Source organism: Chionomys nivalis, chromosome 11 (genome assembly GCF_950005125.1).
Source record: "Chionomys nivalis chromosome 11, mChiNiv1.1, whole genome shotgun sequence".
Taxonomy (NCBI): domain Eukaryota; kingdom Metazoa; phylum Chordata; class Mammalia; order Rodentia; family Cricetidae; genus Chionomys; species Chionomys nivalis.
The window spans coordinates 58,371,353-58,392,139 of record NC_080096.1 but is presented as its reverse complement, the minus strand read 5'-3'; the positions used below and the strand labels follow the sequence as shown (position 1 = coordinate 58,392,139).

The 20,787-nt window shown below is 39.2% G+C and overlaps 1 protein-coding gene across 4 annotated transcripts in view; it reads left to right on the top strand.

Annotated features, from left to right (window-relative positions):
• Dennd4c (DENN domain containing 4C) overlaps positions 1-20,787 on the top strand; it is a 103,550-nt gene that overhangs the window by 14,380 nt on the left and 68,383 nt on the right. For all 4 annotated transcript variants that reach the window (XM_057783804.1, XM_057783802.1, XM_057783803.1 and 1 more), the window contains exons 2-4: positions 6,556-6,877; positions 18,095-18,347; positions 20,138-20,207. In XM_057783804.1, the coding sequence (XP_057639787.1) occupies positions 6,573-6,877; positions 18,095-18,347; positions 20,138-20,207 (628 nt within the window). In that variant the 5' untranslated portion in view covers positions 6,556-6,572. The remainder of the gene's footprint in view (positions 1-6,555; positions 6,878-18,094; positions 18,348-20,137; positions 20,208-20,787) is intronic.

Below are 20,787 nucleotides of genomic sequence, written 5' to 3'. Positions count from 1 at the left end.
CCAGTTTGCACTCCCACCAGCAATGCAGGAGTGTTCCCTTTACCCCATAACCTCTCCAGCATAAGTTGTCATCAGTGTTTTTGATCTTGGCCATTCTTACAGGTGTAAGATGGAATCTCAGAGTTGGTTTGATTTGCATTTCTCTGATGACTAAGGATGTTGAACATTTCCTTAAGTGACTTTCTGCCATTTTAGATTCCTCTGTTGAGAGTTCTCTATTTAGGTCTGTACTTTTTTATTTTTATTGGATTATGTGATCTTTTGTTGTCCAATTTCTTGAGTTCTTTGTATATTTTGGAAACGAGACCTCTGTCTGATGTGGGGTTGGTGAAGATCTTTTCCCATTCTGTAGGCTGTCGTTTTGTCTTGTTGACTGTGTCCTTTGCTTTACAGAATCTTTTCAGTTTCAGGAGGTCTGATTTATTAATTGTTTCTCTCAGTATCTGTGATACTGGGCTTATATTTAGAAAGTGGTCTCCTGTGCCAATGCGTTCAAGTGTACTTTTTACTTTTCTTCTGTGAGGCTCATTGTGGTTGGTTTTATGTTGAGGTCTTTGATCCATTTGGATTTGAGTTTTGTGCATGGCGATAGATATGGATCTATTTTCATTCTTCTACATGTTGATATCCAGTTATTCCAGCACCATTTGTTAAATATGCTTTCTTTTTTTCATTTGATATTTTTTTGCTTCTTTATCAAAGATCAGGTGTTCGAAGATGTGTGGATTGTTATCCGGGTCTTCTATTTGGTTCCATTGGTCTTCCTGTCTGTTCTTATGCCAGTACCAGGCTGTTTTCAGTACTGTAGCTCTGTAGTAGAGTTTGAAGTCAGGAATTGTGATGCCTCCAGAAGTTCTTTTATTGTACAGGATTGTTTTGGCTATCCTGGGTTTTTTGCTTTTCCATATAAAGTTGAGTACCATTCTTTTGAGGTCTTTGAAGAATTTTGCTGGGATTTTGATGGGCATTGTATTGATTCTGTAGATTGCTTTTGGTAAGATTGCCATTTTTACTATGTTAATTCTGCCTACCCAGGAGCATTGGATATCTCCCCACTTTCTGGTGTCTTCTTCAATTTCTTTCTTCAGACATTTAAATTTCTTGTCATACAAGTCTTCCACTTGTTTGGTTAGAGTTATTCTGAGATATTTTATGCTATTTGTGGCTATTGTAAAGGGTGTTGATTCTCTGATTTCTTCCCCAGCCCTTTATCGTCTGTGTACAGGAGGGCTACTGATTTTTTTGAGTTAATCTTGTATCCTGCTACATTACTGAAGGTGTTTATGAGTTATAGAAGTTCCTTGGTAGAATTTTTGGGGTTGCTTATGTAAACTATCATATCATCAGTGATCAGTGAGAGTTTGACTTTTTCTTTTCCGATTTGTGTCCCCTTGATCTCCTTTTGTTGTCCTATTGCTCTAGCTAGAACCTCAAGAACTATATTGAATAGATATGGAAAGAGTGGACAACCTTGTCTTGTTCCTGATTTCAGTGGGATTGCTGGAAGTTTCCATTTAGTTTGGTGTTGGCTGTTGGCTTGCTCTTTATTATGTTTAGATATGTTCCTTGTATCCCTGCTCTCTCCAAGATCTTTATCATGAAGGGATGTTGTATTTTGTCGAAAACTTTTTCGGCATCTAATGAGATGATCATGTGGTTTTTATTTTTTAGTTTGTTTATATATGGTGGATTACGTTGACAGATTTTTGTATGTTGAACCATCCCTGTATGTCTGGGATGAAGCTGACTTGATCATGGTGGATGATGGTTCTGATGTGTTCTTGGATTCGATTTGCCAGTATTTTATTTACTATTTTTGCATCAATGTTCATGAGTGAGATTGATCTGTGATTCTCTTTTTTAGTAATGTCTTTATGTGGTTTGGGTATCAGGGTAATTGTAGCCTCATAAAAAGAATTTGAAAATGTGCCTTCTGTTTCTATTGTGTGGAACTATTTGAGGAGTATTGGTACTAGTTCTTCCTTGAAAATCTTACAGAATTCTGAGCTGAAACCATCTGGTCTTGGGCTGTTTTGGTGACTGTTTCTATTTCTTTTTTTTTTTTTTTTTTTTTTTTGATTTTCGAGACAGGGTTTCTCTGTAGTTTTTGGTGCCTGTCCTGGAACTAGCTCTTGTAGACCAGGCTGGCCTCGAACTCACAGAGATCCTCCTGCCTCTGCCTCCCGAGTGCTGGGATTAAAGGCGTGCGCCACCTCCGCCCGGCCCTGTTTCTATTTCTTTAGCAGTTATATCTCAGTTTAATTTGCTTATCTGGTCTTGATTTAATTTTGGTAAGTGATATTTATCCAGAAAGTTGTCCATTTCTTTTAAGTTTTCTAATTTTGTGGAATACAGATTTTTCAGATATGACCTGGTGATCCTCTCGATTTCCTCCGTGTCTGTTGTTATGTCCTCCTTTTCATTTCTTGTTTTGTTAATGTGGATATTCTCTCTCTGCCTTTTGGTTAGTTTGGATAGAGCTTTGTCTTGTTTGTTGATTTTGTCAGAACAACCAACTCTTTGTCTCATTGATTCTTTGTATTGTTTTGTTTGTTTCTATTTTGTTGACTTCACCTCTCACTTTATTTCCTGCCATCTAGTTCTATTAGGTGAGTTTGCTTCTTTTTGTTCTAAAGTTTTCAAATGTTCTGTAAATTCACTAGCGTGGGATTTTTTTCAGCTTCTTTATGTAGGCATTTAATGCTATTAACTTTCCTAAGAGGAAAGTTTTTTCATTGTGTCCCATAAATTTGGGTATGTTGTGTGGTCATTTTCATTGAAGTTTAGGAATTCTTTAATTTCTCCCTTGCCCCATTGATGATTCAGGTGAGGATGTCAGATTTTTTGAAGCTGGAACTACAGACAGTTCTAAGTTGCCCTGGGTATGCTAGGAATGAACCCAGGTCCTCTGCAAGAGCAGCCAGTGCTCTTGACCTCTGAGCTATCACACCAGCCCCCCAATAAATCTTTAAAAAATAAAAGAGGCAGAGGCAAGTCAATCTCCAGCAAGTCAGCTTGGTCTGCTACAAAGTTCTGTGCAGCTAGGGTTACATAATACCACTCTGTTTCAAACAACAACAACAACAACACAACTTCTTTAACCTTTCATTATCCTCTCCTGTCTCCCTCTCACTCCTACTGATCCCTTTTGTTTACTGCTCTAGTTGGCAGGTGAACCTGGGAGAGAGCGTCTAAAATGGGGCTGACTCAAGTCTCTTGAAGTAGCCAGCTTTATTCAGTGCATCAGACAATTTATGCTCAGAGAGTTAAGAAGAATTACCCGAATAAAGCATATAATCAGAAGAGCAGCTGTACATGTTTTTTCAGGAGAGGCATATGAATAGTAACAGGTGAAGTAAACTCACTCCTATCCCCCATACTTGGGAGGAACACGAAAACACATTCCAAGAACAATTCTGTGTTTTAAAGAAATTGAGATCACAAGACTCTGTCTTTGTTTTTTTTTTTTTTTTTTTTTTTTTTGACTTTTCTCACAAGTGCTCAGAATTCTCACATTCTTGGACTGTGTTCTGACACCCTTCTTCCAAATTAGCAACTCTTTTATTTTGTCTTTTTGCTTGTTTTTGTTTTTCAAGACAGAGTTTCCCTTTGTAGCTTTGGAGCCTGATCTGGAACTAGCTCTTGTAGACCAGACTAGACTGGCCTCGAACTCACAGAGATCCACCTGACTTTGTCTCCTGAATGCTGAGATTAAAGACGGGTGCTATCACCTCCCGTCTTATTTTGTCTTTTTTAAAGACCTATTTATTTTGTGTGTTTGAGTGCCTGTATTAATATGCACCATGTGTGTGCCTAGTCCCTGCAGAGATCAGAAGGTATCAGGTCTCCTGGAACTGGGAACCAAATCCGGGTCCTTCGTAAGAACAGTAAGTGCTCTTAACCACTGAGCTGTTGCTCCAACCGCCCCTACTCCTTATGCTGCTATCATAATGCTAAAATGATTCCTTGGGGTTTAGGGCAATCGTCACAAGATAGCAGTTTTACTCTGACTAGTTGATTAGAAGTAGAACTTGTTATTTTTAATATGTTATTATATGTTTGGTGTTGAATGCAAAATATATGTAATTTGAGGAAATTCAATAATTTGAAGAAATTCCATTATGCAAGAATATTTGTCTTAAATTGGACATAAAAATGAAATGGCATATATAAAAGACGTACATGATTAGAAATAAGGAATTTTTAAACAAAGTGGGGTTTATTGAGAGGATCAAAAAGTAATTTAGAAGACATTTGGGATAGTCCAAAAATGAAGATAAAACATGATAGACTCTAAGTGCATGTAAAGCAGCAGAGAAATAGTGTATCTGTTATTAAATTACTCCATTAAAAAGTTCTGTACCCTTATGCCCAGCAAGTTGTTTTGAATATAATCAAAATACACTATACACATGTATGAAAATGCCATAATGAAGCCTCTTTTGTGAATAATTGATACATGCTAATAAAAACATAGAAAGGACAATAATACAGATAAAATGTATAGCTCCTACTTAAAAATGTATAAATCTTGGAGGGGGACAGAGACTCAAGAGTCCTTACCCTGGCCGGGCGGTGGTGGCGCACGCCTTTAATCCCAGCACTTGGGAGGCAGAGGCAGGTGGATCTCTGTGAGTTCGAGACCAGCCTGGTCTACAAGAGCTAGTTCCAGGACAGGCTCCAAAACCACAGAGAAACCTGTCTCGAAAAACCAAAAAAAAAAAAGAGTCCTTACCCTTAACTGAGGAGCTATTGACAACTGATGACCGCTGGCAGACAGAGTTAATTTTCTTCTAAGGGTTGTAGCTCCTGGCAGGATAACGCACTGCAGTGGATGGCCTCCATCCCTGAGTATGTGGGCAGCACAAATTGGAGAGAGAAGACACCAAGTCAGGTGGTGGGAAGGAAATTCAGGGTAGATCTGGGAGGAGTCAAATCAACAGCTGGGGTTAAATATGATCAAACTATATTGTATGATATTCTGAAATAATGAAAGCAAATATCCTCAAAGACGCAAATATATACACTTGGGAAATCATTGCAAAATCAAGGTAGTGAAGATATCCATCAATGTCCCAAGTTTCCTCCTTCCTCACTGTTTTCTCCTGATATTGTCTTCTATCATATAACCTCTAAAATTAATAAATAAATTAGTTAATTGAGAAAACCCTATACAGGGTTTCTCTGTATAGCCCTGGCTGTCCTGGAACTCCTTCTGTATGCCAGTCTGTCCTTGAACTCAGAGATCCACTCTCTCTTCTTCCCAAATGGTTGGATTAAAGATTTATACTACCATGCCAGGCACATATATAAATATATATATACATATATATACACATATATATTATATATGAGATTTTTAAAAATGTGTGTGCGTGTGTTTTTCTTATAAGTATGTCTTTGCTCTACATTCATGCAGTACCCTCAAAGGCCAGAAGAAGGCGTCAGATTCCCTGAGATGTGAGTTATAGATGATTTTGAGCCACCATGTGGGATGCTGGGAACTGAATCCAGGACCTCTGGAAGAGCAGCTAGTGTTTTTAACCACTGGGACATCTTTCCAACAAGTTTCTAAAATTTATATGGGGCCAGGCATGGTGGTGCACACTTTTAATCCCACCACTGGGGAGGTAGATGCTGATGGATCTCTGTGACTTCGAGACTAGCCTGGCATACATGAATTCTATGCCAGTCAGGCTATAATAACAGAATCGTATATGCATATATGCATTCTCTCTCTCTTTCTTTCTCTTTTTTCTGGTTGCTGTCACATCGTTTTATTACTCATCCATATTATTACCTAGATCAACAGCTCTTACATCTTTAATGAATAGTAGTGTGTATGTGTGCATGTTTGTGGGTAGGTGTGTGTATGAGTGCATGCCATATTGTGAGTGTGGAGATCAGAGGACAGCTTGCAGGGGAGTTGACTTTCTCCTGCTGTGGATTTCAGGTATCCAGCTGAGGTCGTTAGGATTTTGAGGCAGATGTTTTACCTCTTGAGCCATCTCGATGGCCCCCTTTTCCGGGTTTTGGAACAGGGTCTTATTGTGTAGTGCTAGCCTTAAAGTCCTCCTGCTTGCCGGGCGGTGGTGGCGCACGCCTTTAATCCCAGCACTCGGGAGGCAGAGGCAGGCGGATCTCTGTGAGTTCGAGACCAGCCTGGTCTACAGAGCTAGTTCCAGGACAGGCTCCAAAGCCACAGAGAAACCCTGTCTTGAAAAACAAAAAAAAAACAAAAAAAAAACAAAAAAAAAAGTCCTCCTGCTTTAGCCTTCCAAGTGCTAGTATTACAGAGTGAGGCAGCTGTTGTGGTGAATAAGAGCTGTAGGGCATGACATGACCGTGGTTGTGTTGCGAATGTACCAGACCTACTTTTTTTTTTTTTTTTTAAATTTAGGTAAAAGCTGATAAGATGATAAAAAACATTACAGATTGAGGTTTGATTGTAAATCTGAGAAGTATGGTAGTTGGTTATTCCTAATTTAAGGATGCCTTAATTTTGATCAGTATAAAGTATTTCCAACCATTGGTACCATTTCTTTTCTGTTTTAGGAAACAGAACAGCAGTCATGCTAGAAGACAAAGGACCAAGAGTGACAGACTACTTTGTTGTGGCAGGTCTCACGGATACATCAACTCTTCTAGATCAAGAAGTAAACCGTATAGATACTAAATCAACTGGCCCTAAAGCTCCAATCACAGACATTGCAGTTATTATCAAGTCAGCGGGGGAAGCTGTACCTGAAGGGTACACCTGTGTTGAAGCCACTCCATCAGCACTCCAAGCAAACTTGAACTATGGAAGTCTGAAAAGCCCAGAGCTTTTCCTGTGTTATAAGAGAGGGAGAGATAAACCTCCCCTTACAGATATTGGGTATGATTACTTTCTTTTGCAATGGAAAAGGGAATTAAATTTGTTTAAAAATAAGAAGGTACATATTAGTAGAAATTTGAACTTTCTGGTAGTTTTGTTATTTTTTATTTCAAGATTAAGTTCAAGGATATATTGCATATCTATACATACTCTTGATTAGATATATAAATGTGAAGTGCTATGATATAAGACACTGTATATATATTTGGAAGCCAAGTGTGGTGGCCTGTACATGTACTCCAAAGCACTTAGAAGGTAGAGACAAGATTAGAAATTGGAGGCCATCCTTGTCTGTATACTAGGTTCAAGGCCAGTCTAGGCTACAAGAGATCCTGTCTCAAATATTGCTGTTAGGGGAACTCATTTCTCCTCTCTTCCTTTCTTTTTTTTTGTTTTTTTTTTTTTGTTTGTTTTTTGTTTTTTTTTATCACTTTTTTTTATTTATTTATTAAAGATTTCTGCCTTCTCCCTGCCACCACCTCCCATTTCCCTCCCCCTCCCCCAACAAGTTCCCCTCCCTCATCATCTCTAAGAGTAATCCGGGTTCCCTGCCCTGTGGGAAGTCCAAGGACCACCCACCTCCATCCAGGTCTAGTAAGGTGAGCATCCAAACTGCCTAGGCTCCTGGTTTGCCCAATGCATATGAGTTCCTATGTTCAATTCTCAGGACTGCTTTAAAAGGAAGAAAGAAAAAAGTGAAAAAATGGTCCTTTTTTTTTTTTCTTTCCCAAAAGCTATTAGGGTGCTGGAGAGATAGCTCTGCTCTTCAAGAGGTTCTGGCTTATACCCAGCACCCACATGGCCACTCACACCTGTCAGTAACAGGGGATTCTGATACCCTCATACAGACATAAGTAAAAATAAATACATCACAGTCATGAAATATTTTGTCAATAGTCAGTGAAGATTTCTTTGTTACTGTTACTGCTACAAAGACTTTATTTCAGAAATTTGTGTTGATACTTTGCTATGAAAATTATGCTGCTTTATAATCCCCTGTGATTTATCATGTGTGGATATTATATTGAAGTGTTGTGTTTATTATAAAACTACCCCTAGTAAAAACTGATGGTAGAGCCAGGTGGCCTTAGAGGTACTTGCATGTGATTCTGGTAGGCACAGGACTCAGGGCTGTTTTGGCTACATATCTGGTTTGATGGATTACATGAAGGCCTGTCTCAGAACCACTCCCCACCCCCAACACCATACATAAAAGGATTGTAGATATTTAGCTATTTGAGAGCACCCTGACGAGTATTTATAGGTTTAGTTTGTCTCTTTATACAAAACATGCAATTTTCACGGAGATTACATTAAACAGTTTGGGGGCGCATATGTAAGTAGTGTACTCCCCAGCTTCTGTGGGTTCATTAGCCTTCTGCTTGCTTGTGCTTTGTTATGCTTTGTTGGAAAATACAAGATGATGTCACCTGGAAATGTACATAGTTTCACCTTCCTGTGCAGTTTGGATAGTTTTATTTCTTGTTCAGTCCCTGTGGCTAGACCTTCTGCTGCAGTGCTAAGCAGCACTAGTCATAGTAGCCATTTGGTCTCAATCCTGATTCTAAGGAAAAAGTTTTAAGGTTTTATCATTGAAAATATTAACTCTAAGTTTTTCATAAATACCATTTTGGTCTTTTTGTTTGCATTTATGACATTTCTACACTTGTATATAGTGTACTTGGCTCATTTGCCTCTGTACCCCTCCCCAGTGATCCTGCTGTTATTCACAAATAGTCTGTCTACTTTCATGTCATTGTTCTGTTCTATCCTAGTGTATCCAAGGTGTGTGTGTGTGTGTGTGTGTATGCATGCATGTATGTGTTTTATGTATGTGTTCACACATATGGTGTGCACATGGGGTCATGGTGGGGTCATGGAGCAACCCACTTCTTCCACCATTGTAGGTTCCAGGGATCAAACTCAAGTTGTTGGACTTGCAAGCAGGTATACATATCACTGGCTCTCATGACTCTCCTGCCCCTCCCCCCAAGCCAGGATTTCAGTATGACTGGCCTGGAATATGGTGTATAGACCAGGCTGACCTCAAACTCATAAAGATTTGCTGCCTCTGCCTCCTGAGCTCTGGGATGTACTACTATATGCCATTTTGTTTTGTATTATGTGTTTGTTCATTTTGTGTGCATGTACATACACACAGAGGTCAAAAAATAACTTGAGAGAGTCAGCTTTCTCTTTCTGTCATGACTTAATGATTGAACTCAGTTTGTTAGGATTAATGGCAGGGGTCTTTACCTGCTGAGACTTAAGTTTTGAGACAGGATCTTGTGTATACCAGGCTGACTTCAAACTTGCTGTATAGCTGAAAATGGTCTTAGACTCCAGATTCTTCTGCCTCTACCTCCCCAGTGTTAAGATTGAACTTGTGTGTGACTTGCACATACACACACTTCTGCATATAAATTTAGATTATGCATGTGTGAGAAAATGAGTGACATTTGTTTTTCTGATTCTGGCTCCAATTCTGGTAGATAATGGCCACTTGTATGCAATACTCTACAAATGAGATAATTTCATTCATCATGGCAGAATAAAATTCCGTTGTGTTTCTATACTGCATTTTTTCATTTTATCCATGCATTTGTTGATGGGCACCTAGCCTTTTGTCACCTGTTGACTGTTGTGAGTAGTGCTGTGATAAGTACGAGTATGCAGCGTGTCGCTGTAGTATGCCTGCTTTGATTCCTTTGGGTATACACCCAGGAGGGGGCTAACTAGGTAATGTACTAGTTCTGTTTTTAATTTTTTGAGCAACTTCCATATTGATTTCCATAGTGGTGGGAATAACTTATATTACCACTAACAGCTTAAGAAGATTTCTTTCCCCCTTATTCTTGCATTATTTAAGTTTTCTTGACTATAATCATTTTTACTGGCGTGAAATGGAAACTTTAAAAAAGATTATTAGATTTTATTTGTGTTTGTGTGTGTGTTGGGGGGGTGCCACAGTGTACACGCAGAGTGAGAGGACGTGTGTAAGTCAGTTCTCTTCTTCCATGTAGATCCTGGCTATCAAGCTTAGGTCGTCAGGCTTGGTGGCATGTACTGGACCATTAATTGGCTCTTGGTTCATTACACCAAGCATTTTCTTTGTTATACCACTTTTAATTTCATGCAGTCATGGTTGTCAATTCCTACTATTATTTTTTGAGCTATTGGGTCTTATTGAGAAGATCATTAACTGTGTGTCCCCAAGTGGTTTCATTTAGTACTTTCAGTGTTTAATATCTTATATTTTAAAATGTAATATATTTTAAATTGATTTTTGCACAGGGTAAGAAATTTCGTTCCTCTGTGTATGGTTTTGCATTTTTATTGGTAGCATTTATTGAAGAAGTTTTCTTTTTTCCTGGTGTGTGTTTTTGACATCTTTGTCAGGCATCAGGGAGTTGAAGCTGTATGGGTTCATTTCTAGGTCTTGTATTCTTTCTTTTCTTAAATTACTTATTTTTATTTTTATGTTCATTGGTATTTTGCCTGTGCGAGGGTGTTGGGAACTGTAGTTAGAGACAGTTGTGAATTTTCATGTGGGTGCTGGGAATTGAGCTCGGGTCCGCTGGAAGAACTATCAGTGCTCCTAACTGCTGAGCCATCTCTCCAGCCCTGTATTCCACTATTCTAGTATCTGCTTTTGTGGCAAAGTATAAGCACAGATCATATGGTCTGCAAATAGGGGTAATTTGAATTCTTTCTTTTCTATTTGTATTCCTTTTAATTTACATTATTTTCTTAAATTATTGCTTTGGGTAATAATAAGTTTAGCACTTAATTGTATGATTGAGAAAAAAAGAGTTGACATTCATGTCCATTGTCTGGCTTTACAGGAAAGTCTTCTCGTATTTTTCCCCGATGTAATATTAGCTCTTGGTTTATATAAAGAGTACCTACTATCATTTATTCTTAGATTTTTGCTATTACAATTTTTTCTTTTTATTTCTTTCATTAACTTATTAATCCACCCACCCATTTATTTGTTTGTTTATTTTTTGAGATAGGGTCTTACTAGGTTACCTTGTCTGACCTGGAATTCACAATGATCCACTTGCCTCTGCTTCAGGAGTGCTAGAATTAAAGGTGCATGTCACTATGCCCACCTTCTTCAGGGCTTTTATTATGAAGGGATGTTGAGTTTGGGCAAAGGCCTTTTTTTTTTTTTAACCCATTGTGATGATCATTTGATTTTGTGCTTTATTTATGTCCTACATCATGTTTATTGACTTGCATATGTTGAACCATTCATTCCTTTCTGTAATGAAATCAAGTTGATTGTGTTTTTTTGTTGTTGTTACTTTTGTGTGTATATTGTATGCTTGTCCATATGCAAGCACTGCTCATGTGCTGCAGTGAGCTTGTGGGTGGTCACACAACATTCCAGAGTTGGTCCTCTCCTTCCACCATGGATTACAGAGATTCAACTGATTTTAATTGGTAGCTCAGGTTTGAAACCCACTCTGTGGCCCAGGTTGGCCTTGAACTCATGATACTGCTTCTGACATTTAAGAGTGTGATTACAGTGTGCACCACCATATCTATCTTGTTCTTGCTTATCTAAGACTGGGGCACACCATTGATTTGAGATCTCTCTCTGACTCTGTTTTTTAACTCCATCCATACGTTCATCTGTCTGTCTGTCCATCTGCCCATCCATCCAGTGCTGTGTATATCTGTGTGTGTGTGAGAGTGGACACATATTAGTGGTATGTGAATGAAAAAATAAAAAAGGAAAGGGCATGACTGCTCCTAGGTGTGGTGGAAGTGAGAGTTTATTACAGATATGTGGGAAAGCATAGTCAGAGGCAGGGACACAGGGAGAGTCTGGAATGGACATGACCAGACTGAGCTGGGCCATGTGAGGAGAGGGAGAGGAGAAAGAGGGGAACCAGGTGCAGCAGCCAGGAGGCCAAAGGTACAAAAGGGGGCAGGAAACCAAAATGTCTGGATTATATAGGGAAGAGCCTCTGAGGAGGGGCAGCCCAGCCCCTGGGCTGGAGAGTTCAGGGTAGAGGCTGGGGTATCCTCCCATCTATACCCAGTAACAGGTAGGGACTGATGGCTGCTGGGAGAAGCTGACTGCCAGGTCTGTCTTGATATGTTAAATAAGCACCCTAGCCATTTGTTCTGGGTTTGAAACTTAACAATGTGCATCTGGAGGTCACTGAACTATGTTGCTACCCTTGATTTTTTTTATTATTATCTTTCTTTTAGAACTACCTTTGCTATATTCCAAAGGTCTGGTAAATTATATGAACTACTTCCTACCCCCATCCCCACACAAGACTTATATTAATTATAAACTGTTGGCCTATTAGCTCAATCTTATTATTAACTAGCTCTTAGAATTTAAATTAACCCATAATTCTTGTCTATGTTTAACCATGTGACTTGATACCTTTTCTCAGAAAGGCATTCTCATCTTGCTTCCTCTGTGTCTGGCTGGTAACTGACTCTCCACCTTTCCTCTTCCCAGAATTTGCTTAGTCTGATTGCCCCACTTATACTTCCTGCCTACCTACTGGCCAATCTGTGTTTTATTAAGTCAGTATGAGTGACAAATATTTACAGTGTACAAGAGCATTATCCCTGTGTTTGTAGTTTATATTGCTATTGATATTTCCTTTTTGTTTCATTTTCTGGGTTGCTGAGGATTAAATCCAAAGCAGTATACATGATGACATGTGCTCTAATACTGAGTGAGCTACATATACAGCCCCTGTTCTTTTGAGACAGGGCCTCACTATGTAGATCAGGCTGGTCTGGAACTTGCTGTGATGACCCAATCCCTCTTACTTTGGCCTCCTGAATTCTTGAATTACTGCCAGTCTATTGGTATTAATTTTTCCCTTTTCTTCTGGTATAGTCTGATAATATACTAGAAAATTATTTCAATTTTTGTTTTGTTAAAACTTGGCTAAAAAAATAGAATTAGGTATTGTGGTGCATGCCTGTAGGTGGACTTTTCTGTCCCACTTGCCAACTCCCAAATAACTACACGGTGTAGTCGGAGACTGCCCAGACCCAAAATAACCATACAGAAACTGTATTAATTAAAACATTGCTTGGCCTATTAGCTTATGCATATTTCTAGCTAACTCTTACATCTTAAATTAACCCATTTCTATTAATCTGTATATTTCCACATGGTTGTGGCCTACCAGTAAGGTTCCATCTGGCATCTGTCTCCTGTGGAGGCTACACGGCTTCTCCTGACTCCGCCTACTCTCTCCTCTATCTGCTTGGAATTCCCGCCTTGCCCTATTCTGTGCTGCAGTAGGTCCAAAGTAGCTTCTTTATTAAGTGGCATTCACTGCATATAGAGGGGAATCCCACATCAATGTGGAGACTTCTTATTAATGAAAGCTTGACTGACAGCTTAGACTTGTTTTTAACTAGCTCTTATAACTTACATTAACTTATTTCTGTTAATTTGCTTTCTGCCTTGTGGCTTTATGATCTTTATGCTGTACTGTCTATGCTGCTTCCTCCATGCCTGACTGGCAGCTCCGCCCTCTTCCCAGTGTTTTCTCTGCTCCGAAAACCCTGCCTAGCTATTGACAATTTATTAAACCAGTCTGGATGACACATATTCACAGTGTACAAAAAGATTATTCCACAACACATGCCTTTAATCCCACTTGCAGAGGCAGGTGAAAGGTAGATTTCTGTGAGTCTGAGGCCATCCTGGTCTACAGAGTGAGTTTCAGGGCAGCCAGAGATACATAATAGAAACAAAGTTCACAGGATGCTGAGGTGAATATTATACAGCTGTTAGATGACATTCTACAGAATTTTTCTGTTTGATTTATGGTACAGTTTAAATCTGAAGTTTGTTGATTTGGTGTATCTGCTGATGAAAGAACAGTATTTCAGTACCCCATATTTTTGTATCTGGTCTTATCTATCCCTTGTGTTCAGTAGTGTTGGGGTATTTATGACTATTTCTCATTTGTTTTTCTATTTCTCTGTGTGTGTACAATGTGTCTGTGTTTGTTGGATACTTGTATGCTCCTGTTCACATAATGGAGGCTAGAATAGGGTGTAGGGTAGCTTACTCAGTTTCCTCCAATTCTTTTGAGAAGCAGGGTCTCTCCCTGAACCTGGAACTTGTGTTTTCCTGGGGATGGCCCCAGGAAGCCCTGATGATCTTTCAGTCTGTCTACCTCTGAGCTGCGGTTACAGGCGTGAGGATGCTGGCTCTTGCATTGATACTGGGATCGGAACTCTAGTCCTAAGGATTGTTGTGAAGGAAGCACTCTTAGCCGCTATGCTGTCTCTCCAGCCCCCAACTTTAATTGTAATTTGGTAGCTCGTTCTTTCTGATAGTGTGTAAGGACTTGATATTTTCTAAATAATTTCAACTTGAAGTCTGAATGAATATAGGTAGTCCTGCTTGCTTTCAGATTCTCTTTTCTTGGAGTATTGCTTTATATTATTCCACTTTCCATCTGTGTGTTTTTGAGTGTTTTGCATACAACAAACCGTTGACTCTTATTTTTAATGCCCTCAGCCATTGTAGACCAGTATGGCCTTGAACGCAGAGATCTGCCTGCCTCCCAAGTGCTGGAAGTAAAGACATGCACCACCACCACCTTGCTGTTTTCTTAATTCTCATGTATTTTTTTGCTTAATGTTTTATGAATGCAGGAATAGTGAATTAATTGCCTTAGTCTGAACAGCTGTTTGTAACTCCAGTCCCAAGGGATCTGATGCCCTCTTCTGGCTTCCGAGGGTACTGAATATGCATGGTGCACAGACATACTTGCAGGCAAAACACTCATCCACATAAAGTGAAAATAAGTAAATCAGAAAAATGGGTAGACTTACAGCCCTACACGGCTGTGATCCATAAGCTTCTGCATATTTATTTTGAGTTTTAAATTTAAGACTTATCTTTTTTAATCTGTCTGTCTGCATCTGCCATGTGCATGTAGGTGCCTGACGGGGCTAGAAGAGTGTTGGAAATCCTGGAGTTGGGTTTCAGGTAGTTGTGATCTGATGTAGATCTGGGAACCTAATGGGTCCTCTGAAAGAGCAGTACATGCTTTTAACCTCTGAGCCTACTCTCCAGCCCCTCATTGTTGTTTCTCTTCACTTAGTTGCTGATACAGTCTTGATTTAAATTGCTAGGCCTTTAGAATAGATGTTAATATTTGGTTGACCTTTTAAGAGCTTTGTGTAACTAATGTTGACAGATTACTCACCCATTTACTCAGTTTAAGTGTATCTAGAGAATTGTGCAGCAGTCACTATAATCCATTTTAGAATATTTTTATCTCCCCCAAAAGAAACCCTGTACCTAATTGGCAGGCACTTGCTAATGTTCTGATTCCCCTCTACTCTTAGGAAGTTACTATTCTGCTTTCTGTCTCTGAACACCTACCTCTTCTGGGCACATCATATAAATGCAGTCCTACTAGGCATGCTTTTCTAAATTGCCTTCCTTCACTTAACAAGGGTGGGCTTTTCCATATAGTCCATTGTTTTTTTTTTTTTTTTTTGGTTTTTCGAGACAGAGTTTCTCTGTCGCTTTGGAGCCTGTCCTGGAACTAGCTCTTGTAGACCAGGCTGGTCTCGAACTCACAGAGATCCACCTGCCTCTGCCTCCCAAGTGCTGGTAGTCCATTGTTTTAATTGCTGAACAGTAGTAGTTTCTTGTGAACGTTCTTCAATAGTTAGTGGGCATTTGATATCCCCCCTCCACATTTTGGCTACTGTAATGATTTTACAAGCATTTGTGTTTTTATTTGTCTTGGTTGTATACCCATAGTAGACTGCTTGCTTCTGTGGAAGTGTTTGAAGACACATCAAACTGTTTTCTAAATCAAGTACTTTTCATCAGTAGTATATGAGGATTCATTTTTTTCTACATCCTCACCAATACCTATTTGTCTTTTAAAAAATGTGTATTTCGGGGCTGGAGAGATGGCTCAGTGGTTAAGAGCATTGCCTGTTCTTCCAAAGGTCCTGAGTTCAATTCCCAGCATCCACATGGTGACTCACAACCATCTGTAATGATGTATGGTGCCCTCTTCTGGCCTGTAGGCATACATGCAGAAAGAATATTGTATACATAATAAATAAATAAATAAATATTTTTTTTTAAAAATGTGCCTCTCTCGCTCTCGCTCTCTCTCTCTCTCTGTGTGTGTGTGTGTGTGTGTGTGTGTGTGTGTGTGTGTGTGTATCTGTATGTGTTTAGATGCTCTTGGGGGCCAGGAGGAGGCGTCAGATCTGGAGCTTGAGTTTTAGTGGTAGTGATTATCTGACATGATTGCTGGGATCTGAGTAGCAAGTGCTCTTACCTGCAGAGCCATCTCTCTAGCCCTCTTATTTGTCTTTCTGTTTTGTTCTTGAGACAGACTCTCTATTCCTGGCTGTCTAGGACTTACTGTGTAAATCAGATTGACCCAAATTCACAAGACTCTACCTGCCCCTGCCTCCTGAGTGCTCTGACGAAAGGCGAATGCTACCATGCCCTGACCTCTTACCTTTCTGATGATTTTCTTCTCATAGAACATGAAATAATAGCTCATAATTTCTACTTCCATGTGTTTTGGCCACTTGCATGTCTTTAAATGGCTTTGCCTGATTAAAAAAAATAGGGACATTTCATTTTAAGCATTTTTAAAAAATTGTGTATACTTTGTTTCTGGAGACATGGTCTAGCTGCACAGTCCAGTCTGATCTAGAGCTTTTAGTTCTGCCTAGTTGTTCCAAGTCCTGGCAAAAAAAGTTTAGTTTAAAATAGTTTTAACCTGACTCAGAAACTATAAGGGTAACAGAGTTCTCATACACCTTCACCTAGCTTTGTGCCATTTTGTTTATATGTTTTATTTAAAAATTTACTTATTTTTTCTTATTTGTTTGTTTGTTTATTTTATGTGTGGGGTGCTTTGTGTCATGTGTGTCTGGGCACTATATATGTGCTTAGTGCCCTTTGAGACCAGAAGAGGGCATCAGATCTCCCAGAGCTAGAGTTACAGGTGATTGTGATCCACCTTGTAGGTGCTGAGAATTGAACCTGAATCTATTGGAAGAGTAGCAGAGCTCTTAACCACTGACCCAATCTCTCTGGCCCCACTTACTTATTTTTTTGAGACAGGGTCTCACTATGTAGCTCTGACTGGCCTGGAATTCATGTACATTAAGTAGAGATCTGTTTGCCTCTGCTTCCTTAGTGCTGGGATTAAAGGTATGCATCACCACACCTGCCCCCTTTTGTTTTCCTGAGAAAGTTTAATTATGTATTTCTGTGACCTCAGCCTTATAAATGCTGGAACTAAAAAGTGTGTGCCTCTGTCATGTTGTGTGACCATTTAAAAATTGTGTTATCTTATGTGACTTGCAGTTTTTCTCACATTTCATATATATTTTTTACTTCTTTTGAAATTACATTTTAAAAAATATTTTGTGTGTGTGTGTGTGCTCACATGCGTGCAAATATGTGTGTGTGGGTACATGTGGAGTTCAACCTACAGGACTCAGTTTCCACCATGTGGGTCTCGGCGATGAGAGCTGAGGTTGAGCTTGACAGTAAGTGCTCTTGCCCACTGGGCCACCTCTCAAGCTAGAGTGTTTTGGTTTTTTGAGATAGGATCTTGCTTTGTTACCCAGGCTGTGTGTCCGAGGCAGGTCTTGGACTTTGTCGGTCTTGTGCATCAGTGGGAATACTTGGCACATTTTACTTACTTGATGGTAGGAATCATTTATGAATGGATGGATTTGTGACTTGCTTTATTTCCCTGGCCTGGAACTATCTCTGTAGAACAGACTGACCTTGAACTCACAGAGGTCCTCCTGCCTCTGCCTCCCTAGTGAGTGGAACTCACTTGGTCTCAGGACTTTCAAAGATAAAACTTTGACAGGAATTGGGAAGGACATTTTCCTGAAACCACCTGGATTGAGTACTCCATTGAATTTCTGAAGCCTGACCAGAGGATGTCTGTGGTGTTCCATTGTCTTGCTTAGGTTTCTTGTCATGAAAAATTGAATTGCTCAGTCCAATTTTGTTTCTTAAATCGTGTTCTAGCTTTTGAAAAACAATCCAGGATTTATAATTCCTAAAGTAGTAATTTTAGTTTTGGTTTCTGGTTGAAGTTTGGAGAGGAACAGGAATGACCAAAGTTTTCTTTGCTCATTTCAAGAAGAAAACAGCATTAATCTTAAATCCCTTCTCTCCCTTTTCTCCCTGCCATGCAGAGTGCTATATGAAGGGAAAGAAAGGCTTATTCCAGGATGTGAAGTGATCCAAGCCACGCCCTATGGTCGCTGTGCCAATGTCAACAATAGTTCAACTACTTCACAAAGAATTTTTATCACCTATCGCAGGGCTCCTCCAGCTCGGTCCCAGAATTCCTTGGCTGTAACTGACATCTGTGTTATAATCACCAGTAAAGGGGAAACCCCTCCTCATACTTTCTGCAAAGTTGATAAGAATTTAAACTGTGGCATGGTAAGACAGAGTTGCTTCCTTTTCAAACTTCGGTTTGGGAATAATCCAAAAATGTTAATATTGGTTCTATAGTTTATTTTCACATTTTTATGATTCTTGTTTATGTTTTTCTCTATTTTTTTAATTTGAAAAAGACCTGTGAAGCTGGGAATCAAGTCAGGGCTTTGTGCATGCTAGACTAGCTCCTTTGTTATGGAGTCCTAGCTGTTTCTTCCTAATGTGCATAAATCATCGTTTTTAATATTCTGATACACATAGACAAAGTATAATTTATGCTTAGAATTTTATGTATGTCTGTGTATATCTTAATATTGTCTGTTATGTCAACACAGAGATTTTTTAACTTCTGGATTTCAATAGTAGCTTTAAGGACAGTTGCAGATAGATTGGGTGGAAACTCTCCTTAGAGTTTTTATTTTAACTAATGTGGTTTTATATGCTTACTTTTTGAAAGGGTTAACAAAACTCAGACATGACTGTAATCCCAGGACTCAGGAGTTCAAAACCAACTTTGGCTGAATAGGGTTTTCCCAGGCCAGTATAGGCCACAAATCAGACCCTTTTTCAAATAAGCACAGAGTTGTGGAGAAGGAAATTGGGCATACACATTTGGTTTATAGTTTTATAAGACTAACACTTATTTTTGGGTTAGGTTTATCTTGAAGATAGGCAGAGATGTATGTATTTGTAACTGTTGGTGGGAGTGATGGCTTCATAGTCTCCTGGAGACTCAACCTTTCCTGCTTTGGGCTCCAATATCTGTTCTTTCAAGCACTTAGTAGTGTCTGAGTGAGCACAGAACTGTAAGCTTTTGAAAACCATATTTTACTGTGTGTGTGTGCGTGAGTATGCAGCCATGCATTTGTGCACACATGGAAGACAGAAGATCACTTTTGGGAATTAAGTCTCTTTTCAGCATGAGGATCCCAATGATTGAATTCATTTTGTCAGGATTAACAGTGAGCATCTTTGCCTGCTGAGCCATCATCCCACTGGCCTCATCAACTCTAAAGTTTTTGAAACTGTCTTTAAAAAAAAAACAAAAAACAGACTTGTTTCTTTTCTTTTTCTCTTTTCTTTTTTTGTTTTTGTTTTTTGAGACAGGGATTTTCTATAGCTTTGGAGCCTGTCCAAGAACTAGCTCTTGTAGACCAGTCTGGCTTCACACTCACAGAGATCCACCTGCCTCTGCCTCCTGAGTGCTGGGATTAAAGGTGTGCATCACCACTGCCTGTCTTTGTTTCTTTTCCTTTTGCGTTGTCAACTGTATTTTTACTTTATTCCATAGCAACTGTTTAACAGAGTGTTTTGATTTTCTTATGGATACTGGAATTGGTCTCTACCACTGAGATACATTCCTACCCTTATAAATATAGAGACAGGGTCTCATGTATCCATCCCAGTCTGGTCTGGAAATGGCTGTGTAGGTGACCTTGAACTACAATGTCCTGACTTCTCCCTAGTGCCAAGATAACAGATGTGCACCACCATGCCTAATTTTATCTGGCACTGGGGATCATGCCCAGGTTTCACAAATACTAGACAGGTACTAACTAAGACACCGAGCTCTTTTTGTTATTAAAGACATGTTTTTGTAACCCAGAGTGGCTTCAGATTCACTGCCCTCTGCTTCCTCGTCCTGAATGCAGGGATTACAGGCAGATATTACAACTCCTGGCTAACTCAGAGTTTTAAATGACTTGTTTGGATAAATAGTCTCTAGATTACATTCAAAATCATCAGTTTCTTCTTTTCACTTTGTTTCTGAAAACTCAATTTGTCTTTTACAGTGGGGTTCCAATGTGTTTCTGTGTTATAAGAAGTCTGTGCCTGCTTCAAACGCAATAGCATATAAGGCTGGTAAGTGAAGTGAAGATCTGTCCCAGTTGACAAACTAGTGGATGCTATCATTGGGCTGGCTAGAAAAGATAATATATGTTCCCTTATATACTTTGTGGAATTGGTTTATTTGTTAATTATCTATAAGTTTTAGCATGTAAAGGCTAAAGTTTTCTTAAATGCATTATATGCTGTAAGATTTACTAAAACCACCCTCTATATGTTATTTAATTTAAATTTTTGTCCAAGCGAGCATATGAGGCATAAGCCTCCAAGCTTTGGTTTACACTAATAAAATAGATTTAATAATTCAATGGAAATTTCTTTCTTTGATCTTTGTGTTTGGACAATCATAAAGGTGTCAAACTGCATCTTTACTTCTTATATTTCCTTCTCTTATCTTTGTGTGTCTGATTTGAACCACATGTTACTTGCCATGAAAGGTGGACTTGCTTCCTTTCTCTCTTGTTGCAAAGAATCAGCTATGTGGAGGAGAGGAGGGCCTGAGAAACTTTTCTGCCATGAAGTTTTTGGGAAATCTCTCGCCATACTCTAACTGCACACTAAAGTGTCAAGGGCTGTAAAGATTTAAGTGTGACTT